The sequence below is a fragment of the Carettochelys insculpta genome, chromosome 7 (genome assembly GCF_033958435.1).
Source record: "Carettochelys insculpta isolate YL-2023 chromosome 7, ASM3395843v1, whole genome shotgun sequence".
Taxonomy (NCBI): Eukaryota; Metazoa; Chordata; order Testudines; family Carettochelyidae; genus Carettochelys; species Carettochelys insculpta.
Genome location: NC_134143.1, coordinates 48,004,857 through 48,032,522, shown reverse-complemented (window position 1 = coordinate 48,032,522; position 27,666 = coordinate 48,004,857). Strand labels below are relative to the sequence as shown.

General features: G+C 41.5%; 1 protein-coding gene across 1 annotated transcript in view; it reads right to left on the bottom strand.

Annotated features, from left to right (window-relative positions):
- Positions 1 to 882: 882 nt before the first annotated feature.
- The window catches only part of TCERG1L (transcription elongation regulator 1 like), a 255,087-nt gene continuing 228,303 nt past the window's right edge, over positions 883 to 27,666 (bottom strand). Inside the window, exons 10-13 of the mRNA XM_074999747.1 lie at positions 18,347 to 18,482; positions 8,287 to 8,376; positions 2,769 to 2,887; positions 883 to 1,039 (exon numbers count right to left, since the gene is read on the bottom strand). Of these exons, the coding sequence (XP_074855848.1) occupies positions 883 to 1,039; positions 2,769 to 2,887; positions 8,287 to 8,376; positions 18,347 to 18,482 (502 nt within the window). The remainder of the gene's footprint in view (positions 1,040 to 2,768; positions 2,888 to 8,286; positions 8,377 to 18,346; positions 18,483 to 27,666) is intronic.

Below are 27,666 nucleotides of genomic sequence, written 5' to 3'. Positions count from 1 at the left end.
TTTGACCCATCCACACAGGGACAAATGTCAGAAATAAAACCCTCTGGTGAGACATCCCTTCTTCCTTGTGGAACAAGGTGCACAGGGATGTTGACAGAACACTCCCGACTAAAAGGTCTCCTCTGAGAGATCTGCAGTCTGGATGCACACTCTGTTGACAAAAGTTCTGTTGACAGAAGTTTTGTCAACAGAAACCTGCAGTTTAGACATAGACTGTGTGCTTAAAAGCACTATTCAGAGTAAATTCAAAACCATATTTGAAAGTTATAAGTTTGTGTATGGAACTTATGCCAAGACTCTTCACTATGATTAACCATTAATACTCTATTACTACTACTCAGAAAACTAGACATAGACGTATGAACACTGATTGATAAATTCCTTAATATCACTGTACTTCTAAACAATTTATGTTAATGTATAAAGTTGCCAAAAATAGATTTAGATAATTCCCTTAAATGATGAACATATCTTGAGATTCTAATGGATGACATCTGTTTTCTGCTTAATTACTAATCTGCACTGAATTTATAATTTGTGTATATTACAAGTAATTTGCATAATTAAAGCAATTAAGGGATTGACATATCATGGCAATTAGAAATGCATCAGACTCCGAATGTTGTACAAAAGAGAGCTTCAATATGAAACATTAATTCTCTGAAAACTAAATATCCTACAGGTTCCTTCAGAGCAACCTGAACAAATTTAGATTGTGTTCACTGAATGTCAGTATGAAAAAGTATTTATTGGGGATATCTGGCTCTTCTTTAAATTGTTGGAACTTGAATCAGAAAAAGACAAAAAATGCTGTTTCTTCATTTCATTTTTTATGGCAGTCACAGTATTGACTTGTGTGTTTATTGCAGATTTCAAGAATTCTCATCTCATTTTCCGTAGCCGTATTCTGTTTTCTTTGTCCCTCTTTTTAAGAATAAGAATGAACTGGTTGAAAAAATGCTCTTGGTCTTTTTTCTTCTGAACAAGTCGAAATCGCTGATCTCTGCCATATTTCTCTGCAAACTCTTTAAATGTTGTTCTGCGGAAAAAAGTCATACATGAGCAAGGCATCGTTTAAAGCTTTGCATTTTTCAATACGTTACCAAATTCTTCAGTCCTTCATTTTACTTCTTACTCTGTATATGGGTCTTAAGAGTACCAAGATTGCTCCTTCTGAAACTATTTGTTGGGAAGGTCAGTGAGACCACTGTGAGACAAGAGGCAACACCAAAGTCAAAATCAGCATTGCTCCATGATCAGCTAACAGAATAGAGGAGAAATATAATTATAATACTCAGGAGCTGGTTAACAATGTGTGCTGTGAACAGAAGATGTGCCACAACTGCCAGAGTAATACTGGGAGTGATCTACAGTCCTGCCATTAACTTGCTGTGTGACCTAGCATAAAATTATTTATCCTCCTCATGCCTCAATTTCTACATATGACAATTTGGATTGTGATATTTATTCTACTTCTTGAAGTGCTTTGATAATCTTCAAATAATTGGTACTAAACAAAATAAAGGATCTAAACTTCACAGAAGATTTGTTGTAATAAAAGGATCTCAAAAGTACAAGGGAATTTAGGTCTAGAGATGATTTGGGATCAGCTCTAAATTGACTGGGGAATTTCAGAGACTGGTTTGCTATGTACTTCTGTGTGTTTACTGTGGCAATATTTGTGGCTGGTCGCTTTGCACTCCAATAGGTTTATTTTGCCAACATTGGGGCTGGCTTGCTGACTATTTCTTTATTTTAGTTACTATCTACTCCTATAAGAATGTTTGGTGGTTGTTCCTTAATTGTGTGTTGTTATGTAATGCACAGATGTTCAGCTTGGATATTACTTGTTCATTATTTGATTCTTTTAGCCAGTGATAAAGGATTATTTCAAGGGTGAGATTATTACTGCAGTTTGGGTGTTGCAGCTGATTCAGGCAACCTCAAAAAGTGCAAAATCCTCTATATTGTTGTAGCCCATGAATATTACAACTACATACAGAATGGATTTATCCTTGCAAATTAAAACACAACTGCTTGAATCAATTATAAGATGTCATATTAGCCTGGAGTTTTCTTAGTTCCACTGTCAAAGAGAGATTTTTAATTATTACTTCAATAAAATCTGATAAAATGTTGTTTACTTCTTGATATGTGGATATGCAATGTCATATAATTACCTTCAATTTTTAGTTAGAGACTCTAGTTTCTTCATTTCTAATGATTTACTAGAGTTATAAAGAAAAAATTACCTGAATAATTTACAATGACACAGCAATACCTTAAAAATTTAATTTCGTATATACAATTCTAGAGCATAAACAGTTTTGGTGAAATAAGCAATAGGAACTTAAAATCTCACTGAGACACACAGGCACAGTATTAATTACTATAGCAAATGTAATTTCTTGTTTGTCAAAAACAAACAAATAGAAAATGCTTAGCAAATTTTAATTAAAGACACTTGTATGCTTGTTATTTTTACAACACTACCTGTCCCCAGTAGTCATAAGGTACTCAACTATTATTGAGAAACAAAGCATAGGATGACCTTTCTATTTAGTGCAACAGTAAAATATGGATAATCCAATGACTTTACCCCACCTGCAAGTCTCAATTTGTAATAATACTTTTTCTACAAAAGATAACTTTGAAATTTTACAGGCTGTCAAGGAGAACAATCAAAGCCTATTGTTACCAGGCTTCTCCTCTATTTTTTTTGTATTAATGAGCGACAATATTAATTGTGTCAAAACATAGCTCCATACCTTGGTGACAGTTTGGATTCCTCCAGAAGTTTTTTAAACTCTTCTTTGGCTAGCAATAATTTATTTTTCTTTTCCTTGTACTCATCTCTTATTCTGGTCTTGACAAACTGCTCAAATATCTTTTTTTAAAGAGATAAATGTAAAAGTATTTATTAACAAACACATTGAGGTGTACATGGTAGATCAATGGGTTGCAGCCTTTCAGAACTGCAGTGCTTTATCTGTATAATGCGTTAGAAATGTCAGCTTGGACTGTTGTGTCTGCATCCTAACACAAAGTACAATCTTAACCAGATCTTGTCATAGTTGTAGATTATTTATCTTGCTCACAGCTAAACACTCATAAGATTCACATTATATTCATTTGGTTTGAAATATGAATCTTCCCTCAGCTGTTTGAACTCCCAACTGTGAGCAGACAACTGTCCATGATGCTCACAAAGCAATTTCATGGAAGTTACATAAAGAAAGATTGAATGGTCCTTCAGCTCAGCTTGATTCCATATGATGCATTGTACCCATGTATATGAAGCCAATAATGTCTATGTGAAACCAGTGGGATGTAGGCACCTAAATGCTTTAAAAAAATCCTTTGAGATGCCTAACTGCATCTTTAAGCACCTGAATAGCTATGTGAATTGTGCTCTACAAAGAAAAAACTATCTAGGTATAGAATAGAAACTAAATGTTTTGCTTACAGATATTTACAATTGTTTAATGCTGAAATGGTGGAACTAAAGGAGCTGTTCATTGAAAGGCTCTTAGTTTTCTGTATTTGCCAATTTCTTGTTTGCACTGTAAAAAGTACACAAAGCTCCTCTGGATACTAAGGACTTTTCATTCACTCATAAATGATGCATATGTGCAAATCTACATTTCATGCAAGATAAAGTGAAAAATCATTCAGTCTGCTCTGTGAAACTGAAATGAAACTGTAGTAACATGGATTCTTATCTGATGTACAGTTAAAAGAAGAAATAACTCCGGTAAATTGTACACTTAAAAGTGGGATAAATAAAAAGGATCAGGAAACTCAAGCCAAAAAAGCAGATTAATTGATTGTAAGTATTCTTACAACTTGAATAAGTGTGTGATGGGAACAAATGAAATATATATAATCACTTGATGTTGCCATTGTTAGTGCTATCACCATGCATTCAACTCCAGCACTGGTAAAGTCGTTATCGTTTAGTTTTATCTACACCAAAAGTGCTGGGCTAGCAATCATAATTGTTTTTTCTAGAAGTAGTAGTATACAGAAGAGCTTGTTGGAGAATATATAGCTTGCCTCTTGGGTTCCAATAGAAGGGCACTCTCATCATATTGCTTGCACAGTGAGTACACTTGTCCAAATCACAACTATATAAGGGAAAAATACAACAGAGTGTTTGATCCTTCCTTTCACCTCTATTGACAGTGAATTCCAATGCATAATAGAATTACACTAAGAAATCTCTTTCAGCATGTTGCAGAAAAGGAGTCCCCAAAATGACAACACTTGATGATCTTAATAAATAAAAATTAACAGATTGCTTCATTATCTGATATAATATCTTCTTCACATATCCCTATTTTTCCAATAGTCTATTTCACACTAAGTTAATGAGTAATGCTGTAGTGTGTTTCCACTGAGTGGTAAAAATCCCTTGGGCTTGTCTACACTACCACCTTCCTTCGAAGGAAGGACGGTAATTAGGTTGTTGGGAGTTTACTAATGAAGTGCTGCCGTGCACAGGCAGCACTTCATTAAGCAAATTTCCCCCCCGCAGCAACTTTGAAGTTTTACACTTCGAAGTACCGGCATGCGTCTAGCCGCGGCTCACCCGCCGGTACTTCGAAGTGCTGGGGCAACTTCGAAGTCCCCTTACTCCAGCCCCAGCACTTTGAAGTACTGGCAGGTGAGCCGTGGCTAGACGCATGCTGGTACTTCGAAGTTTAAAACTTCGAAGTTGCCGCAGGGGGAAATTTGCTTAATGAAGTGCTGCCTATGCTCAACAGCACTTCATTAGTAAACTCCCAACACTCTAATTACCATCCTTCCTTCGAAGGAAGGTGGTAGTGTAGACAAGCCCCTTGAGAAATACTGATAAGCAAACAGACCAAGTATGTAGTAAACCATAACATATCATTCCATTCCTCAGACAGCACCAAGAAAACTACAAAAAAAGAAAGAAACAAAGTTCACATCATGAGTAAACTAATACAAGACAAAGATCAAGTCAGGAGACCCTGCTTGTTCAGACACCTGCAAGATAAAATGGGTTCATGCCCTTTCTGGTTGTGGGCACAGCTAACTTATACTTTTTAAGCTTCCTGCTTGTCTGAGACCACAAGAAGGAGGCAGCACCAATTATTTATGGTATAAAAAGCCATGACCTACACACTGATTCCTATACTTAATTTTTATGTAGTCTTCAAAAAACCATAGAGTCACCAAAACATGAATTAAATCAGATAACTCCAACACTGCGTGGACATACATCTCCCTAATGCCTAAAATGTACAGATTTACAGCAAAAATGATTTTCCTCCTTTCCTTTACCCCTCCCCACACAACAGTTTCATCTGAAATAGGGCCCTGGAATCAGGGTCTGTGATGGCAAAGTTTTCCACACATCTGATGACAGGAGAAATGGCTACTCTTACTATTTTTAGTTATTTTGAAACTAATATATGATGATTCATTAAGTCACTCATCTAATCTTGTCCAAGACCACCTTCGTCCTCAGAAATAAAAGAAAATTATGGGTCGTAAATAAGTGTAATTGCTTCCAGTTTGAGGTCACAACATCTAAATGTCTGTAATTCTAGTATTTCAACACCCTTTACTAAAATATGTTGCATTATGATACCTCACAGTTTAATATTCAGCAAATCATCTAAATAGAAAGGCTCTATTTTAATTAATCTTTACTTACAGTGAACTATTTTAGGCAGCACTTCCCAAAAATGCATGGATTTATTTTTAGTACATGCACATTTGAAAATAGTTCCCACATTGGTTCATCTGATTGCTGGCTCAGAAAATGCAGGGTGCTCTCTCTTCACCTTTTCCATGCTTTTCAACAGAGCATCTAATTATTTTCCACTTCTACATTGATTTTAAGCTTGAATTATTTTCTGTCTCAGTACCAGCATTAGCACGACTTTGATCTTCTCTATATAGTTATGCCAAGTTCTTGTTCTTCATAGTCATTTTCCTTGAGTATTTAACATAACCCGTAAATGAGGTCCAAGTCAGCAAGACTTCAAGCCTAAACTCTGTATGATGTCTTTATTGTGAGTTCATTATGTTTTATTCTATCATGCACATGCTTGATTAAAAAAAAAGAAACAATAAAGCTTGATTGATTGAGGAATGTCTACAGTGTGCCCTTGTTGAGACACTGAAGGAAATACAAACATTTCTCTAATTTTCACAGTCAAACATTATAAAGCATAGTGACAGAGAGATAGCCATGTTATTCTGTATTCTATCAAAGCAAAAATAAAACAGTCAAGTAGCACTTTAAAGACTAACAAAATAACTTATTAGGCAATGAGCTTTCATGGGACAGACCCACTTCTTCAGATCATAGCCTTACTAGAACAGACTCAATATATAAAGAACAGAGGTCCAAAAGTTGCCAACTTTGTCCACATATCTATTTGGGAGATACAATCACTGGACCTAACCAGGTTATTCTCAGAATCACAGGCACATTGTCATGTTCCTCAACTAACATCATATATGCCGTCATGTGCCAACAATGCCCACATACTATGTATATAGGTCAAATTGTAAACACTGTTTGACAAAGAATGAATGGACACAAAACAGATATGAAAAGTCTCCTAACTCACAAACCTGTCAGCCAGCACTTTAATGGAGTAGGCCATTCAGTTAATGACCTGAAGGTCTGTGTTCTACTGAAAAGAAACTTAAACAATCGTTTGCAAAGAGAGAGTGCAGAACTCTCTTTTATATTCAAATTTGACACATTAACTCGTGGTTTGAATCGGGACAGCAATTACCTGGCCCATTATCAGAGCTCTTGTACTTATTTTGTTTTATCTAACTCTTGATTTCCCAACTCCACACCCTGTCCTGCCGGCCCTCTGCTCTTCTGATTTGCCAAGCTTGATAACAACTTTTGGACCTCTGTGCTTTACATATTGAGTCTGTTCTGGTAAGGCTATGATCTGAAGAAGTGGGTCTGTCCCACTAAAGCTCATCACCTAATCAATTATTTTGTTAGTCTTTAAAGTGCTACTAGACTGTTTTTTTTTATTATAAAGCATATACAGAAGAATAAAATTTGGAAAGGGATTACATGGAAAGGGAGTGTTCATATATTTTTAAATATTAAGGACAGAAGTGTATTGCTGTTTGTGTTTTCTTAAGAAACTATCACTATGTGTTGTGTATCACAGGCAACTTTACCTCCACTTCCAAGGCCTCACAAAGTTCAGTCCTCTTTGGCATCACTTTTATTAACTATATGAAGCCATTTGGAGAATTGTGGAGGTATGATTGATGAGAGCATCAGCAATGCAAGGACAACACCCAGTTCTGTATTTCTTGTATGTCATACACACCTCCTAGAACTGGAAGGGACCTCAGGATGTCATCTAGTCTAGTCTAGTCCAGGCCCCAGCCCTCTTGGCAGAACCATGCACCATCCCTGGCATCTATTTGCCACCATCCCTAAATGGCCTCCTCAAGGACTGAGCTCACAACCCTTGGTTTAGCAGGCCAAAGCTCAAACCACTAGGCTATCCCTCCCCCACAAAGTTAACAAAACCAACTCTCAGGTTCCTGAAGCTCTTGAACAATGAGCATCTGGTTGAGAGCTAAATCCAAGGTGACAGACATAATAAGAGAGGAACACGTGGAGAAGAGAACTTCTTCATAACATTCCTATTATTGAGGGGAGTTGCTCTCAGTTTTTTAGGCTGGTTTGAGCCTTGAAGTCCTTTGGAACCATCCGGACACTGAATATGCAAATAGCCATGGCTGCAAAAAACATCCATTTCAATTCAGAGCTTTCCATAAAACTGTGCTCATCATATTTGATGAAAACCTGCTCATCATCATTCCATTCGTTAATTAACTCCAGGGTTAACTATTGCAACATGTATCAGTGAAAAACAAACAAACAAACATGCATTGGAAAGATGTTTAATGAGTGCAAAGTGCACCAGTCCATCTGCTAAAGTAACACAAATCGCAGTAGCAACATCCCACTGCTGACCGTCCTCCCTGATTTTCAAAGCCATTTTGGAGTTTGGTTCTAGCTATATAACTGCCCATCTCTCTCTCACTACAACTCAGGACAAAGGCGATAGCTATGTTCTACTGGTTGACCAACATGGAGACTTAGTAGTATAGGAGACAGGACTTTCAGAAGAGCAGCACCTGGACCCAATGGTTATTCCTGTTTGTTTGTTTTTTATTTTGTGAGGCAAACAATTACAATGGTAAATATCACCAGTAAGATGCTGGATAGACAGCCTACATTATTAATTCTGAACTCACCTGTTTACGTTCTTCAGAGTTTAGCAGAAGGTAGCGTGGATCAAATACTATTTTGTGTAATTCTTTTTCCCATGTAGAGAATGCTGAAACCTGAAGAAAAACATGCATGCATCTGCTTTAAACAATATTATTAAGGTTCTGTAATAAAGAAGTGTTCCACATCATAAAATAACGTGTAATGGTATCGGATCCCCTAACAAATATTCATGGAAAGGTGAATGAAGAAGAATGGAGGAAAATAAAATTAAGAATGAAAGGTAAGGGGAAAATTGGATGAAGAACATTAAACTGGAAAGTGAAAGTATGATTTGAGAGACTTGTCATCTCAAGAGAAAAGGAAAACAAGATAGCATTCTTTCTGATAGTGGACTTCCTTGAACTAGTATGGGAAAACATTGTACCTGAAAGGCCAAACATTAAAAAAAAAAAGAAATTTTAAAAATGGAAAAAAAAGAAACAGACAAATAAACACTCAGTTTAATTTACATTGATTTCACATTCTCACCATACATCGTTATGTAATTCCACTTACTTGACACATCTGCTTGGCCAATTACATATATTATTTGATCTTTATTTACCTATAAGATGACCGTCTGCCTTCTGCTAACAATTGTACAGCCTTTAGTTGTATTTTTTTCTGGAAGTTTCAGTCTGTTTATATGAAAATGTTTATTACCTGTAATCTGACCATCTGACTACTGATTTCAACTAGCAATTGTATAGATCCATTGTCCACTTGATTTCATTTTTCTGCTGTAGCTAGTTTGTACACTGCATAATATGTTAATTTTGCTTTTCTATTTTCCTGCTTCCTTACATATAGCCTTTAATTGTATATTTTTCCAGAAATTTCAGTCTGTTTATATGAAAACACTTATAACCACAAGCCTTTAAAACAAAGAGGCTGGGTTTAACTTAAAATGAACACAAAACATCAACAACAAAATCCTCTTGAGGATGAGGTACAGGAAAAGCACAGCCGAAAGCTGGAGAGCAGACTGATAGTTAATGAGCACTCTAAAACAGGTTGTTATAATGTATTGTGGCTGAATGGGAAAGGATGGTTGAATTCTAATTTGCGTGTAGAGAAACAATTTATCTGATTAGTGCCAGACTATCAATACTGATTACTGAAGAAAAGGGGTATCTAATAGGACTGCAAAAAAACAACTTCCACAGACCTTGGCGGTGTCTACACTTGCTTTCCTCTTTCAAAAGAGGAATGAAAAATGAGGTAAATCAGAAATGCAAATGAGGCACTGATTTACACCTATCTTATGCTTCATATGCATAATCTCTTTTTGGAAGAGATTCTTTCGAAAGAAAAAAAGCAGCTTAGATAGAGCTCTTTTGAAAATGAACCCCATCTTCGAAAAAACCCTTCTTCGTGAAACAAAATAATTAATTCAACCAAACAAGAGCCATTTAGTAACATCATGAAACCTCAACTCAATCCAAACAAGTATAGACACAAATCAACATAATGGAGAGAAACACCCTAATGTGGAGCATCTGACTTGTCGTTATAGAGTGCATACTCTTCATGGGAGGGACTGTGTCTCCTTCTGTTTTTGGAAAGCACTGGCACTTCAGGCAACATAATAATAATAATAATAATAATAATAATAATAATAATAATAATAATAATAAATTGAAACAAAAAGACTTCTTGATGTTCTCAGAAACATCCCTGTGGTTCTTCACTCAGACTGTGCTATTCTTTTAGGAAGCCATCAGAGGCCAACATACAAATGAGTCTGCCTCTTTTGGTGCAAAACTATCTTTCCAGTGCCCCAGATGGATTCATTTTGCTGCCATTAGCTCAATAATCATTCAAGCATTTTCCTTTACAGCCAACACCCTAATATCAGAAGCATAATTAAATTCATTAGCCTAGTGGAGACAAAACATTGCATTTCAGGATCTTTTATTTTCTCATTCACCTTTGCCCAGGTGAAGGATTTCTCCATTCTGAATAATCAGTTATGGGAATCCACATTGGGACTGTCTTCTGGAGTTTGTCTATGGCATAGAGTTGGTTTATCATTTGCTTTCCCTTGACACTTTTAAATTCTCCTCCATGTGTATATAAACACACCATATTTTTTTAAAACAAAAAAGCAGTCAAGTAGCACTTTAAAGACTAACAAAATAATTTATTAGGTGAGCTTTCGTGGGACAGACCCACTTCTTCAGACCAACTTCAGACCAACCAACTGGTCTGAAGAAGTGGGTCTGTCCCACAAAAGCTCACCTAATAAATTATTTTGTTAGTCTTTAAAGTGTTACTTGACTGCTTTTTTGTTTTGATAGTATATAGACTAACACGGTTCCATTATTTTATTTTTTGCGAGGGGTTGAACTTTTGAAGTCATTATTGTTTTAGTTGCTGCTATAGATCTCTGCATGCTGTTACAGCTGTTTATGATGGACATTTTCAAAATGAATTTGAAAAACATAGATATCCTGACTACAATAAACTAAATTTCATGGGAACATTGTAATTGTGCTCTTTCTATTGGTTTCATGCTACAGGTTGAACCTCTGTAATCCAGAACCCTTTCATCCATCAACATCCTTAATCCAGCATGATTTTAGTTAACTGGAAGACCACTTATTATGGGTGTGGCCAAGTTTTGCAGGGTCCCATAAAGTTTGTTTCCAGTTCTGGATCTCAGTGTTCTGTGCCGTTATTTAGCTGTAATTTAACCTTGAATGTCTTCTAAGAGCCCAGTAAGCAGTGAAAGTGTTGGTAATGTTGCTAGACAATACTGGTCTCCCACGGTCCAGCAAATTCTCTTATCTGGCACTGGTCAGGTCTTGAGATGCTGGATTAGAGAGGTTCAACCTGTATTTTGGGAAGGAACTGGAGAATGCAGAAGGGAAGAAAGGAAAAGATAATCTGATGACATCCAGAATTCAAGCAAGAAAATTCTCCCACAACAAACCATGACCTGTGCAGCCTTATTGTAGCACAGAAAGTAGAGTAAAGTAAGAGATTTAAGTGTGCTTTTGTTTTTTTTTTTAAATAATGCGCAGTGGACAAATTCATTAAATCAACATACTGAGTTGGAAGAACATATATAGAAACTTGAGGCAGTTAGAATAGTTAATGTTATAACCCTTAACTATGGAGCAAAGAGATATTAATCAATTCAAAGGGTATAAATTTAAAATAAAAGTTTATATGAACAGAGAAGAATGAAGAGTAAGATTCCCAGCTTTTGGTGACTCATCAGACTAATGAGAAAGAAAGCCACAGCATGACACCACTTAGTGATGTAATGCAAAATTTGCAAGATGTGGTTAAGTAGGCTGCCCTGTAGGACATAGATTGCAGGTGAAGTTTTGTTTTGGGCCTGTCCTGAAAAGGCAGTGTTAGCATAGAGTTCTATAATATAATGATGTATTGTGTGATGTATCTTAATTATTGGTGTTAGATTAAATGAATGTATTTTAGTGGTTAGTGCAGGAATAAATGTTAAGCAACTATAACTTTTCCAGTCACCCTTTTCTGGCTAACAGGAAAAAACAATCTTTTAGGCTGCTTGTAGAGATGCATCAGGCAGACTAATCTGTGTGTGTATCTGATACCCATGCAGAAAGAGATCAGAAGGATCCCTCTGATTCAGTATGATCATACTATTGATGTTAGGCATAACTATGATATGGGTTGTGGTGAGAAGAACATATAATACAACAATGAGAAGCTTGTACAAACAAAACTTTCCTTTTGCCGATGGGAAGAAAATCTGTCGTTCTTGGGAGGCAATCAAGGAATGAATGAGTGAGGGGTGTGAGTTTTGAAGAAATAAAAAGCTCAAAGGTTTACTTCTGTGTCCAGATGGCCAAAGGAGGAGCTGGAGACTCAGGGGCATCAAGACGTTATCAGGTGGGCCCTTTGTAAAAGGGAGACTGGTGCAGGACACACAGACAGCCTTGGAGTTAAAGGCAAGTAGCGCTAACTGTGACAGAAAATGCAGCTTGAAATTACTCCGGGAAGGATGCAACAACATACTATTACCAAATGAGAATGACAATGAGAAACAGCTTCCAGGAAAACAGATGTTACACAAACTGATTATGACTGATTAGGAGCTGACAGAGCAAAATGCATAGAATTGAATACAAGAAAAGTCCTATTAAGGATGAGGAGTTTTGAACGAATCTTTAGGTTTCACCTTGTCAAATTTGGTGCATCAATCCAGACTGACAGAAGCCCTGCTCTGCACCTCTCCTCCCCCACATTTGAGACACCTGGCCAGTGAGTAATGGTAACTAGCACACAGAAAAAAGTGTTTGGGATTCTGTGTGTATGTGTGAGCATGTGGGTATAATATGCCATATGTACAGTAGACCCTCAACTTTCGTGGGGGTTGCGTTCTTGCAATTCCTATGTAAGTCAAATTGTCTGAATAATGTGGGCAAGCCAGGAGGCATTAAGTCAGTGAGTAGAGGGGAGTTGGGGAGCTGCAGACAGTTGTGGCAGCACGGCTTTTCCCAGCTGTGGGAAGCCACGTTGGGCAGACAGCCACAGCAGTGTAGCTGTCTGGGGGAGCCAGGCAGGCAGACAGCCACAGAGCAGCTTCGAGTTGTGCTTAACTCCTGTTAGCATAAGTGAGGTGCAATTTGAACGTGTGCATTCTGGGGGGTTACCGTATATGCAAATAATTAAATTATAGTATCATTAAAATGTGATGTGCTTTATCCCCCTGAAAAGATCCCATGTAATTATTTTAAGTATAACATTGAAAGAAATATTACATTATAGTCTAGGTTTATTTTTCTGCTCAGATACAGCAGGAACTATCAATTTAAGGCCATGTATGGGCCCCTTACCCCAGGTACTCTGACTTCTTCATTTGTCTCTTTCAGAAGGCCAGCCCCCATCAGCAGGAAACATTATATCAGTGTGTGAGCACCACTTCTACCTGTTGCATGCAATTTCAGGGTTTAGTGTGTGTGAGAGAGAAGGATCTTAGGAACTCTAGTGCCTAAATACTACCACAGAATTTATTGACATCCTAAAGCGTGTGCAGTCCTGTCACCCTTCAGTAGGTGAAGCCCATGGAACTGTGAACTCTAATACTACTCCACATGCATAAACAATGCAAATGTCGTCAAGTTAATATATTATTAACAACATTTTAAATCATTCAGCACGACATGCCTGATATAAAGATGAGGGGGCCAGAGGCATTTTTCTACCCTCTTTTCATCCTGTGACTCCTGGGATTAAGAGATACCTAAATTGTGTTGAATTGTAGCAGCCCACCGGTAGCTATCCCTGGTGCAGGAGTCATTTGAAATGAGTGCACTACAGTCATGTTCTAGCACATGGGTGCACAAGGTGGGAGGTGGGCCCTTTCAGGGGGCATGAAATTTTGTAAGGGTGGTGGGGCAGAGAACAATCAGCTGCTGGGTCTCGGGCTCATCTATCTCACTAACAATGTTGAAATATGATACTGTTTTTAGGTATGTGTATTGTGGCAAGGCCAGGATGAAGGAAGCCTAAACAAGCAGAAGGGCTTGCAGGGTAATCAGAGGTGGCTAGGTGGGAGATGGCTCAGCCTAATTAAAGCCAGATGACCCCAATGACTGGGCCAATGAGAGGCCTTTAAAACCCCCCACAGTGGGAAGGGCAGGGGGAGAGAGAGAGAGGAGAGCAGAGAGACGCAAGGAGAGGAGCAGAGAAAACAACAGAAACACCGGAGATCACAGAGAGAAAGCGGGAGCTTCTACAAGATCAAGAGAGAAGGCCCTGGACTGCCATGGCCTGGAGAAGGTACCAGGGGGGAATCATCTGGAGAAGTGGCCCAGGGAGGAGAGTTGCTGTGCCAAGGACCAAGGGAGTCAGCTCCTCCCACTGGCAGCCGCACAGGGTCCCTGGGCTGGAAGCCGGCATGAGTGGGTGGGGGCCAGGTTCCCCCCAGATCACCCCTCACCCCAGCAAGGGCAACCGGGCCCTTATGGGATCCTAATGGATTGACCAGAGGACAGAGGCCCAGGAATTGGACTGACTTTGTCGCAGTATTCACATTTATGTGATGATAAATACAAGCTTTTACACTCTACATACTTGATGAAGTGGGTCTTTGCCCATGAAAACTTATGCTCCAAAATATCTGCTAGTCTAAGGTACCACAGGACTTCTTGTTGTTTTTGAAGATGCAGACTAAAGTGTCTACCTCTCTGATACTTGTTTACATACTTATTTTTTTACAAGTGCTGAAAGGGTTTTTTTTTTATATGAGCATTACCAAAATTTCCGTTGTTTTGGATTTCATTAGCAGCTTGGGTAGAAAGAACTGGGGGCTGGCATAAAAACTTTGCTCTAATAAAGGCATGACAACCAGGAGACTAGGGCTGGGTGTCAGAGAGCCAAAATAGTTACCTTTGTGTCTGCTAGAGGTTCTTAGAGTGTGTGTCAAAACCTACAACAGCATTAGCTTGTGTCTGTGTGTGTCTTATTTTATATGCCTTCATTCATCCAAGAGGGTAACTACAGAAATGGAGGCACTTAATTACACAGAACCACCACCCACCAAGTAGCAGAAAATGAAATTTATTTTTGGTTAACATGAATAGAGGTCTACAGTCCCTAATAAGGCAAAACTGCCTTTGATTTTGTGCATAATGTAGGAGTGAGCCCTGTAGCTCTCAAAATTATTTCTGAATTGGTGATCACATAATTGAGGCCCGGCCTTCATATAGGATAACTTGCCATACACTTACAGGTAGTGCTATTGTTTTGCACTACAATAAATTAAGTCATATACATGAAAACTGTACTTGGATATAACATTCTGTTATTCACACACACATATATGCATATTTTATATATGTGTGACCACACACATATGCAAAGTGTGATATATAAACAGAATATGCCGTGCTAAACAGAAGTCCTGATAGGCTATAGTGCTTTGTATTCTTAAAAAAGCCTGCAGCAGCACTAGTGCAATTCAAACAAATCATCTTTGAGGAAACAATGGCACTGCTGGAAAAAGGCAAATGGCATTTAAATAATCAGTGTGAAATGGCAGTAATGACCTCATTTCACTGCAGTTCTTAGGGAAGTTATAACCAACTGGGATTGTTCATCAACTTGCCACGAACAGTAGTGTTTTAGTGGGTGCCTTGGGCATCCATCATTAAGCAATGCAGAATCAATATACATTTAAGTGGCAACTGAAATGGCAAATTTATGATTTTTTTAACTTCTAACAAGTTAATCTGAATTTCAGCAGTGTACAGCAATTGCAAAATGTCTTTCATATAATAATTCTGGTACTTTTAAACTTTGACAGTGGCAGAAGTATCCCTGAATCATTGCACATTGGTGGCTCTAAAAATATTTAGTAATATTTTGAAGTATTTTGCACACTGTTGAACATAAATAACAAAATCTTAATAAAACAAGTTTGGGTGGTGACAGATTTAGAGATGTGTGTGTGTACAGTTTAGCAATAAATTGTCTACAGTCCAAACTTGTTTTTACTAAGACTGGAATTTTCCATCCACCCTATAATAGCTGTGTTGGGAAAAGGCATGTGCAACAAGTTGCAAATGACTTATATAAAAATCATATGGTTTCCCATGGGAAATATATCTGGGGGCACCATTCTCCCTTTGTTGCAGGAGGCGTTAAAGGCACTCATTTTAAAATACTTATATACCTGAGTAGCCACAATGAATACAGTGTCTGGACATACATAGTTATATATGTGCATAATTGCTTACAGGATCCGGAGACATATATAGAACCTCTGTAAATTCCAACAGGAGTTGATAATCATTGTATTGTGAGAAGAAGAGGCACTGGGGGACTAATTTTGTGGATGCGATTTTATAGCAATTATATTAAACAATTCTGTAATTCAGATTGTGGTGGTGATCATGGGACTGATACGACTGAGTTATTCTATCTGTAATTTAAGTTTACACTTTATCTATCATAATGTTGATTGTAGGACATTAAAATGACCTGGATAACTTTAAGCACTCCAATAACTAAAAAAGCATAATAATTTAAATCACTTGAGTACTGATTTCCCATTAACTGTCAACTGTAATGTCATTCCTCTCAAATGTAAATCACTGGTCTGGTGGAGGTGTACTCAGTGGAAGATTGGAGATGGGGAAAGTAGGTTTGATGCTACTTTTTAATTCCCTACCTCTGTGGTAAGCCTGATGCCACACAGACTACTGGCATAAATAAGAGTAGGAAAGTCTACTTCACAGCCAGCTGCCTACCATAGGGTCAACAGTTGAGTGTAATTTGCTCCTCTGTTCCCAAAATCTGCACAACTTTCAGGAATTGTGGATTCCCAGGGCTCCACAGGATGTAAGAGGCACTTGTTCATCCATGCTGCCCAGCATAACCGTCTGTGATAATTCATGTCTTGGGGGAAATGTGTTGTCTTCTCTCTTCATAAATTATGAGGCTATAATAACTTGTGTTGCTTTCCCCTGATGCTATGGGCAAAAAAATGGTTTGAGCCCAGCTAGTCCACCTATCTTATAGACTTCAACTATATTAAGATGGAATCAGGCTCAGTTCCTATGATCAGAGATACAGGCAGATATCATAGTGTCCTATTGTTGCTCCAGTTTCACCATCACACATAGTCATGGAGACAAATGTGGAGCTATGAATACTTTTATTGCTCATCCTTGCCTAGTGCCCAACAAAACACTATTCACAAGAAGTGAATATATTACACTTGCATTCAGTGGAGGTATAACACCAGCAGACCCTGGGTATTGTCAGGCAGGATTAAACCTGAGGACCTTATATATCCTAACTTGTGCCCCATAGCAAAGGCAGTACAGCAGAGTCATTAATCTCTGTCCCCAAGTAGCCTCTGTTCTACTAGATGGGACAGAGTAGACCAACTAGGAGGTTTGAGGCTTGGTTGCATGCTTCCTTTAACTGAGGAAATGTGTCCCTTCTGAGACTTTCTGTTTGATTTCCCAGGTGAATGCTCCCTTATTACACTGAAAGACCCCAGTCTTCAGTGTGCAGGATTGAACCTGGGATCTCTGGAGCTAAATTTATGAGCTATTACTATGTGAGCTAAAAGGCAAAGGACCTTCAGCTAAGGCTGTAGATCAGGCTCATTAATCTTCCTTTAAGCCTTCGTAGTGCCACTAGAAAGGGATAAAACGCTGTACTCAGAAGGTGTGTACATTACAGAGGCATCTGAGCTAAAGCCTATCCTGCTTCTGTATGAGATAGAGTAGATGGCTGGCAAGGTGTTCTCCTTTAGAACCTTGGAGCTTTGGAACTCATTTCCCCCAAGGTGAAGTATTGGCCTTTAAGGCAACAAACCAGGTCCACCTTTCTCTTTGACTCATGACAAAATGGGTGTTGGACAGGGCTGAATGTGGGATTGTGGGGACTAGGTATGAGTATAATTAACTTCAGTTGTATTGATGTTGTCACCTAGTATTTGAATCAATTGAGGGGAATTGATGGGTCTATTTATTTCAGTGCTTCTTTAAAAAAACTCAGTTGTTCCTACATCACAGTGTGAAATTGAGAAATAAATAAATGAACATTTTCAGAACATCACTGATCAAGTAAAACAGGGAAAACCAAGAAAATATTAAAATTAACCCTTCCACTCTTTAAAATATTGTAGTGACAAACAACGTATTTTTCCTGTTAGATTTTATGGGCCACCATGCCAAAGGATAAGGCAATTTCATTACAACACTGTCATTGCCTCAATGCTGAGTTGAGATTATTTACTTTGGTGAATTTTAGGTTACAGAACTGGCAAGTTTCTTAACAATTCTTTCCTTTTCTCTTGTCCTTTATTCTATCAGTTTTTCTCCTATGATGATTTCTTCATACATAAGTAACAGGAAAAAATTCCACTGTGCTAAATGTTTACAGAAAAGTGACATAAAATTGCATGTCATAAAGAAAGGAAAAAAATCTTCCAATTAATGTGGGGGTTACAATTCCAGGCTGCTTTCTATAGATTTGAGATTACATATAGTATTTCCATAATTTACAAGACTCACTTAATCAAAACCTCTTACTTACCCCTCTTTCCAGAAGCATATCTCGGAAGTGGGCAATGCGTTGCTCTAAAGGAAGTATAATCTGTTGTGCTGATGTTTTCTCATTTTTCCCATCCTCTTCAACCGTCTCCTGATCAGCATTCTGGGGCTCATCCATTCTTTAACAATGTAAGATATGAAAGGTTCATTAAATACACATTGTACATTGTTTAACTCTCAAATTTCTTTAGAAAGAGGTTTAGATGCAAGGTTTCTTTGTACACAGGCTAAAATATTGACAGCTAATTAGCTTCTGTTTATAATTCCCAAAATTGAATGGTTCTTGAGGGTCCTTCATGGAAGATTCAGAACAATTATCTATATGGAAATGCAGTATTTCTGTAAGGACAGAACACGTGATGGAACAACTAGACGCTACATTGCTCTTCAAGTGATGGTAATACCACTATTCTCTATTATTTATGACAATGAGTGAAGATTTCAGAAAAGTGACTGGAGAAAGCAATCTTATTGTTTTTAAGATTAAAAATCAACACTAATCTTTATTTACTTGAATTCTGTCATAGGAGGAACAGTTTGACATTATTACATGTGCACAACTTGTAATGAGACATCAGTGAAGAGTGTGTCTATCAGTACAAAAAGTTTTAGAACCATTTATAATAATTTTCCAGGGTGAATACAAGTTAGAATAAATAGCTATTTCCAAGGAACTAATTACCATTTTTTGAGCTTTTTATCCTACAGGCTTCACTGGGAGAAGACAGACAGTTAGGGTGACTGTGTTGATTGTATGAGATAACAAGAAAGCATGAACACTTTTTTCTTCAATATGCATCACTGAAATATTAAAAATACATGGACAGGTTTTCACCAGGAACCAACAAAGTTACTCCAATTTACATCTACTAAGGATCTGGCCAATGTATATATTTAACTGAGTCTGGTCGTTACTATTAACAACTCCTCTACCCAGCAAAATGCATAAACAGCAAAATAACACGCATAACTTGAAAACTAAAATTCACTATTTTCTACTGCATTTGTAGTACAAGCTCTGCCTTACCACTGGCTTTGTGATGAGTACCTCTATCAATAGGCTAATTAAAACTAAACTTCAAGTTGCAGCTGTCAATAGGACTGTCATTAGCAGTTTGGGGGTGGGGGTGTTAGTTTTTGTGCTTGCTTTTTTTTGTGTAAAGCAAACATTTGTTCACATAGACAAAAGTGAAACCACAAACTCACATCATACAGACCACCAGTCATCCTTGAGAACAGAATGACTTGTGGCCTTTACTAAACTGCATTACAAAGGCAAAAAGGTCCACATTAAAGCCCTGAATCAGAACATCCATAGTTGAATTGTGGAAGTATAAATCTAGATTAATGTTTTGCCTTATCCCCATGTCTAACATTTTTCAATATCCTGATCCAGCGTTAAAATTAAGGCTGAAAGAGGTGATAATACAGTCTGTTTTTTTCAGACATCAGTGCTAGAGTAAAGGTGCTTTCTTTCATTGTAGGCTCTTTAATAAAGGTAATAAGATTATCAAAGGCACTGTGGTTCTCATTGAAGATAACCAGTTTTCTGCATCCACTCTTGAAACTGTTAACCATGGATTGGAGGAAGGAAGAAATACTCTCTAAAGGGCTTTTACTTGCACAATTTCAACAAGTTACAATAAACTCTTCAAGCTGACAATTTACATCAATCAGTAATACAATATGATTCCTAACATATTACTTCTCTATTTTCAATAATTGCATTGTACTTAAATCATACTAAAATTGTATGATATAGCACTAGTAGTTTCAAAGGTATCAAATTGTTACTCTTCATACTATGATGGTGACTTTTATATTGTATTAGCAAATTTCATTTTCCCTAAAACATAATATTTTGTAATACGATCCATGAACCTTCCACTACAATTTACTGTATCCACAAAGAGCTTTTTCAAGCTGAAACCAATGCTATGCAATCAGCTAAGACAGCAGGAGAGACAGTTTCCCCTTTAGTTTGATTAACTGAAAACAATCTTTTAAATCAGATGGAGTCTTCATTTATTCACAATCAAAACTACAAAGGCAACTGAAGTAGTGACAGAACACATTCAAATATGGAAATTTACAGATAAAGGACACATTTAAATAGGCTATTTTACTTTTTATTCTATTCCCATCACAGTTTTTGAAACCTAAAAAGCCCCAAACATATATAGGAAGTACTTTTTTCATACATAGGCTGGTGTTACTTAGTTGTGTGGGGATCTGCAGTTGAATATCATGAATTTTCCATGGGGACAAGAATCATAGGATAAGATAGACGATGAAAGAAGATCAATCTGATAGATTTATCTTGACAGAAGAGGAATCTCACTAGATTTCTACACTTTCTAAATTCTCACATTTGATATAGAGAAGCCCAGAGGCGAATAAAATATACCAGGCCTGGGGTCAATGTAGAACTAGACCCCAGATTAGAAGCTGCAATTCCTTGCTGTGGTCCACCATATTCCAACATCACAACTGAAAATCTGGTCTGTGTTTTTCATGAGTATTTCTATTAGCTAGTTTTACAAAGCACAAATGACAGTTTATATCTGAAGCCTTCCTACAGGTACAAGGACTTTCCAATGATATGACTGCCAATCCTAAGAGTCTCTGGAACACATTCATAACCACATTATTATGGCAGGAATATTAACTACTGAAAAATATCCAACCAGCTTTTAAGGGGAGGTGGGGAATAACTGTATTACACATTTGCAGATAAAGATTCCACCAGGCTGTTATGTGGGTCCACAGTGTGAGGAAGGGAGACAATCAACCAATACTATGAGCAGCCCAACAGACTGCCAGCAACAATTCATGTCTTTGCATTCAAGGAAACAGGGACAGCTCCCATTGTACTCCCTTGATGGCACATATGGTCCAAACCGAACAGGGAGGAGGTAGAGCCAAGACTCTGTTGCCATTACCCTCAAGCCAGTGAACCTGACTGCCTTCATGGAATTAGGAATGAAGAATATGCTGCAGCCTTTTCAGCAAGGATTTGTAGGATTTGTAGAGCTTTAAAGATGCATTTCTTTAAAATGCAAACTGTTGCTGTTTCTGAGATGGGGTATTTCTGTCTCATCTCTTACTACCAACTGTATGCCATCATTTTAAAATAAATTCTAATTTCAGGTACAGTACATCTTCCTGGGCAACCACTGAACTTAAGCAGCTGTATTTCAATTCCAGGTGCTGTTGGCTTTTCAGTGCTGCCAACTGCTCCAGAAACAACTAATATCAGGTATCAGCTTGAGGATACTTGTTTACTTGTTGGAGCAATAATCTGAATAGGCTGAAAATATACTGAAAGGACATATGATGGGATTTCTATCATCAGTAGGGTGCACAGACCACCAGAATAATCATTAGTACTTCAGGAAAGTCATCTGGATCCTATATCATTCTCCGATATATTTAATTAATAAAGCTAATGTAAAAAGACCAACAGAATAAAGAAAGGAAGATAAACACTATTGTTTACTAGGTTCTATTTTGACTTCTATTCTTCTATAGCAGCCTCTGTTGCTTGTGAATCAAATTACCCTCGGAGAAAAGAGTAAAAAATATACCTTGCCATGCTTTATGTACAGTTCAATATGGGCAAAATTCATTTGTGATGTGGATAGCCAATATAAAGTACTCTACAGTAATTATTAATCACCCAGGGGCTTCCGAGGTCCTTGTTCACTCTGGCCCTTTCTGCACGTGCCACTTTTTCTGGAAGTGGCATGCTAGTGAAAAGCCTGGAAAATGCTAATGAGGCCCAGATGTAAATTTCCAGTGCCTCATTAGCATATGGTCATGTGATTCAGAATCCAGAAGAAGCTCTTCTGGACTCCAAAATAGCCATGTAGAAGCACGGCCCCCGGGGGATCTCCTGGAAGGAAATGCTCCTTCCAGAAGCCCCATTTTCTTGAAAATTTGGAGTTTGGAGGAGCCTGGAAAAGCTTCTTCCAGACTTCCAGTCATGTGACCATATGCTAATGAGGTGCTGGACATTTACAGCTAGGCCTCATTAGCATTTTCTAGGCTGTTTATTAGCATGCCACTTCCGGAACTAGTGGCTCGTGTAGAAATGGCCTCTGTGTTTGATGTGGAAGTTATCTGTGTACTGGATACACAATGAGAGCTGTGAGGAGGAATGGCTGGCGGTAAGCCAGAGGAGTTATATTTGTTCAAGTGGTATAGACAGGCTGTTGTAGTGCACAGTATGGGGAAGGCTGTGCTACAATTCGGTAGCTTGGGAGCCAGGGTGATGGGAAACATTTGACTGCCTCAGTCTGAATGGCACTTGTTTTAGAACAAAAAATATATATTTCATGGACTTTGCAAAGAAAATATAGACAAAAAGGTAGGTCACATCTGGGGTCTCCCAATTTTGATAGTGTCCTTTTGAATGTAAAGAAGATACAACATCATAAAGAGTTACCTTTTAAAATATGAATAAATAATGGAAATTCAATGCTCATGGGAGAAATAATCTTTATTCATAAGTAGGCAGTGGAAGAGTCACTGTTTGACCTGACATTCTGGATAGCACATTTTATATTAACAACACACTGGAATGGAACGATTAGTAACACAGAGAAAGCCGCGCTACTCTATATACTATCAAACAAAAACACAGTAAAGTAGCACTTTAAAGACTAACAAAATAATTTATTAGGTGAACTTTCGTGGGACAGACCCATTTCTTAGTCTGTTCTGGTCTGGCTATGGTCTGAAGAAGTGGATCTGTCCCATGAAAGCTCATCACCTAATAAATTATTTTGTTAGTCTTTAAAGTGCTACTTTACTACTTTTTTGTTTTGATAGGAATGGAATGAGTATGGTTTGCTTGAGATTACTAAAGAAGAACAATCTGTGTTAAGAGTTCTTGGAATCTTTAATTTGGGGATATTAACAGTGAGAGACTTTAACACTTTCCCATTCTGTCTTTTAACAAAACTCACATTACTAGAATATTGAAAATATGCACTTACACTGACAGGAAGAAATTATGGCCTATTCAAGACAATAGCAAAACTGTCAGTGACCTCTATGGGGCAGGAATAATCAAGAGGAACTCGAATTAAATCAATAAAAGTTATAGTGGTAGAAAAGTTGTGTAAATGGGAAGATAATGACCTCCACAATGTCCATCTTGTAAACAACACAGAAACACTTAGGCTATGTCTACATGGCAGAGCTATTTTGGGATATCTTGGGCTGCTGCTACACTACCTTTGTGCTGTCAGAGGTGCCATGCTAATGAGGCAATTTGAAGCAGGCTAACGAGGCTCTGACATGCATATTCAGGGACTCATTAGCATAATAGCAGCTGCGCAAACAAACTTTGAATTTCTGATTGACGGTGAAGATGGGGTCAGCTTTGAAATAAGCACCCTGCTTTGACATTCCGGCCGCATCTACACGTGCCGGCTACTTCGAAGTAGAGGCGCCAACTTCGAAATAGCGCCCGTCATGGCTACATGTGTTGGGCGCTATTTCGAAGTTGACATCGACGTTAGGCGGCGAGATGTCGAAGTCGCTAACCCCATGAGGGGATGGGAATAGCGCCCTACTTCAACGTTCAATGTCGAAGTAGGGAACGTGTAGTCGTTGCGCATCCCGCAACATCGAAATAGTGGGGTCCTCCATGGTGGCCATCAGCTGAGGGGTTGAGAGACGCTCTCTCCAGCCCTGAGCTCGATGGTCGCTGCGTGCAGCGGCCCCTTAAAACTCCCCGCCCCCTGCCTTCCTGTGCAGGAAGCTGGGAGAGTGTGCAGGTGGCAGCACAGCCCCGCGGCCAGCCTGCACGCTCCTCCACGCCCACACACAGCCACCCGCCGCGATGGCCGCCCTCCAGCCCCCCAAGTGCCCCCAGGGACCCCACCCAAGGGGAGCCAGGCCTCCCAGCCCAGCAGCCAGGCGGGGAAGCAGCAGCGGGGCCCCTCCTGGATGGAGGCTGAGCTTCGGGACCTGATGGGGCTCTGGAGTGAGGAGGAGGTGCTCCAGGTAATGGGGAACAAGAGGCGGAACGTGGATGCGTTCGCTCGGCTGGCCAAGGGCCTGGCTGCCCGGGGTCACCCTGCCCGCACTCCGGAGTAAAGTGAAGGAGCTGCGGCAGGGTTACGCCTGGGCCCAGTATGCGGCTGGCCGATCTGGGGCCGCCCCTGTCACTTGCCCCTTTTACAGGGAGCTCAGGGACATCCTGGGCTCCCGGCAAACCTCCTCCCTTCCGGCCACACTTAATACCTCGGCCGACGAGCTCCAGCAGGCCACGGAGGCGGAGTCCGCCCTGGAGGCAAGCCCCACACCCCGGGGGCCCCCCCAGAAGCCCACCCCCGGGGCACCGGAGGAGGAGGAGGAGGAGGGGGAGTCCTCCTCCAGCGATGCCCACCTGAGGATCGCCATACCCTCCCGGAGCTCCAGTAGGGCGTCCGCCCACTGGGTGTCCCCCAACTGTGGGAGTGGACCATCAGGTATGTACCCCCCCAGTGCACACCCCCGGGGTTGAGGGGTGGGGGTAATAGATATGACCAGGACCCTCCACATGCCCAGATGACCATGGCCCCAAGGACAACACTGGCATGTCCCTCAGAAGAGTGCATCAGCCCCTGGCCCCCAGCACGACAGTGCCATGCCCCATCCCCGGGTCTGGGGGGAGCGGAACCTCTAGGGTCCCCCAGGGGGAGGGGGTGGGACACCCATCAGCAGCAGCAGCAGCATCTCCCGGGGACGGGGATGGGGAACCAGCAGCAGAGGGGTGGGGGGACAAGGGCCACGGCTCAGGGCCCACACTAACGGCTGTCTCCACTCTTCTTCCCCCCTCCCCGTGTTCCGCAGCTGCACCATCGGAAGGACCGGAGGGCGCTGGCGAGGTGTCAGTGGTCCCGGACAGCCCACCAGGGTCATCACTCCAGGCCAGCCCCTCAGCGGAGGACCGACCAGCCCCACGGCAGGGACGACGGCGGACCCAGCACCACCACCTGACGGCGACGGACCCCCAGCTGCTGGCCATCCAACGTCGGCAGCTGGAGGTAGCTGAGCAGTGGCTGCGGGTGGAGGAGCACCGCCTCCAGCTGCAGGAGCAGGTGCTGGCCTGGCGCCAGGAGGCATGGGGGGGCCTTCATGTGGACATTTGACCATATTGCCGACTACCTGGCCCCCCATGCCATGCCGGCTGCCGCTGCGCCTGCCCTGCCTGCTCCACCCGCTGCGCCACCCGCTGCGCTGTCCGCTGTCGCACCGCCACCCGCCACCGAGGGCCCTTCCATCGAGGGGAACCTGGGGCCAGCTGACACTCGCTGGCCATATCTACCAGTCCGCCCAGCCCCCAGCCAGCCCCGGCCAGGGCTGAGGCCGAGGCGTGGGTCACGGCCGCCCACCCCCAGCGCTGGACATTAGGGGGTCTGGGGCCCAGGACGTGGCCCCCCCCTTTGTATATCTTCCCCCCCAGTTTAATGTTCTTTTGTAAATAGTTTTTATATTAGACCCCTGTTGTTATGCTGATCCTTGCCCCCCCATGTATATAGTTCTCCCCTTCCTTGTCTTCCCCTTTCATCTTATCTTATTTATAATACATATATATAATTTTGATTTTGCCTGTAAATAGTTAGTCTTGATAATAATAATAAGAGTTCTACAGATATTTGATTTGACGAACAAATGTCTGCTTTTATTTACAAGAAAAGTGGGGGATGTGTGCTCTTGGGTGCTCTGTGGTGTGGGCGTAGGGGCAGGGAGTGTTGTGGAGGATGGTGGGGGTGCAGTGGAGGGCCTGCCAGCGTTCACCCCGTGGCCTCGTCGAACTGGGCCCGCAGGGCCTCCCGGAACCGGGTCCCTTCGGGGTCCACCTGGCAACTGGGGGGCAGCGGGTGGCTGCACATCGGCCCTGCCGGCCTCCACAGCCCAGCCCTGAAAGAAGGCCTCCCCCTTGCTCTCCACCAGGTTGTGGAGGGCACTGCAAGCGCCCACAATCTGGGGGATGTTGGTGGGGCCCACATCAAGGCGGGTGAGGAGACACCTCCAGCGCCCTTTGAGGCACCCAAATGTGCGCTCTACCACCTGGCACGCGTGGTTCAGGTGCAGGTTGAAGCGCTCCTGGCTGGCTGACAGATGGCCCGTGTAAGGGTGCATGAGCCAGGGCCGGGGGGGGTATGTCGCATCTGCGATGACACAGAGGGGCATGGTGGTGCCCCCCACAGGGATCTCCCGCTGGGGGATGTAGGTCCCCGCCTCCAGCCAGCAGCACAGACCCGAGTTCCGGAATACCCGGGCGTCATGGGTGCTGTCAGGCCAGTCCACATAAATGTCCAAGAAACGGCCCCGGCTGTCCACCAAGGCCTGGAGGACCACAGAATGGTAGCCGTTCCTGTTTAAGTAGCGTCCACCACTGTGCTCCGGGGCACGGATGGGGATGTGGGTCCCATCCAGAGCCCTGAGGCAATTGGGGAAGCCGAGGGTGGCAAAGCCCGCGATGGTGGCATCCGGGTCCCCAAGCCTCACGAGCCTGTGGAGGAGCAGGGCATTGATGGCGTGGATGACCTGCAGGGGAAGCACATGGGAGAGCACCAGTGAGGGGTGTGCAGGTGTGTGTGGCCCTCCCCTGCCGGGGCCCCCCTCCTCTCCCCTGCTAGGGCCCCCCTCCCCTGCCAGGGCTGCCTCCCCCTCCCCCCGTGGGTCCTCTTACCTCCATGAGGACAGCCCCGACGGTGGCCTTGCCGACGCCAAACTGCTGGCCCACGGATCAGTAGCTGTCTGGAGTGGCCAGCTTCCTGACAGCAATGCCGACCCGTTTCTCGACGCTGAGGGCATGCTGTATGAAGGTGTCCTGGTGCCTCAGTGCGGGGGTGAGCCACTGGCATAGCTCCAGAAATGTCTGCCGGCTCATCCAAAAGTTCTGGAGCCAGCGGTCGTTGTCCCACTCTCCGAGCACCAGCTGCTCCCACCAGTTGGTGCTGGTGGCGTAGCTCCACAGCCGGCGGCGTATGAGGCGGGTGGGGGTGGGTGCTGCAGGGTTGGGGGTTGCATCCTCCTCCCCTGCGGGCAGTGCCTCCTCTGTGGCAAGGATGTGCTCAGCTGCCTCCTGCATGGCATGGAGCAGGGCAAGCACTGCTCCTACAGGGGCGGCTGGGTGGACCTCTGGCTGCTGCTGCTGCTGCTGCTGGGGGTCCATGACTGCATCACTCGAGGTGTGCGTGCCTATGGCTCTGCAGACCGCGTGCTGTGCAGGCTGCATGTGTCTTGGAGGGGCCCTTTAACGGAGTGGCTAGCTGTTGCCCCAGAAGCGCTAGGCCACCC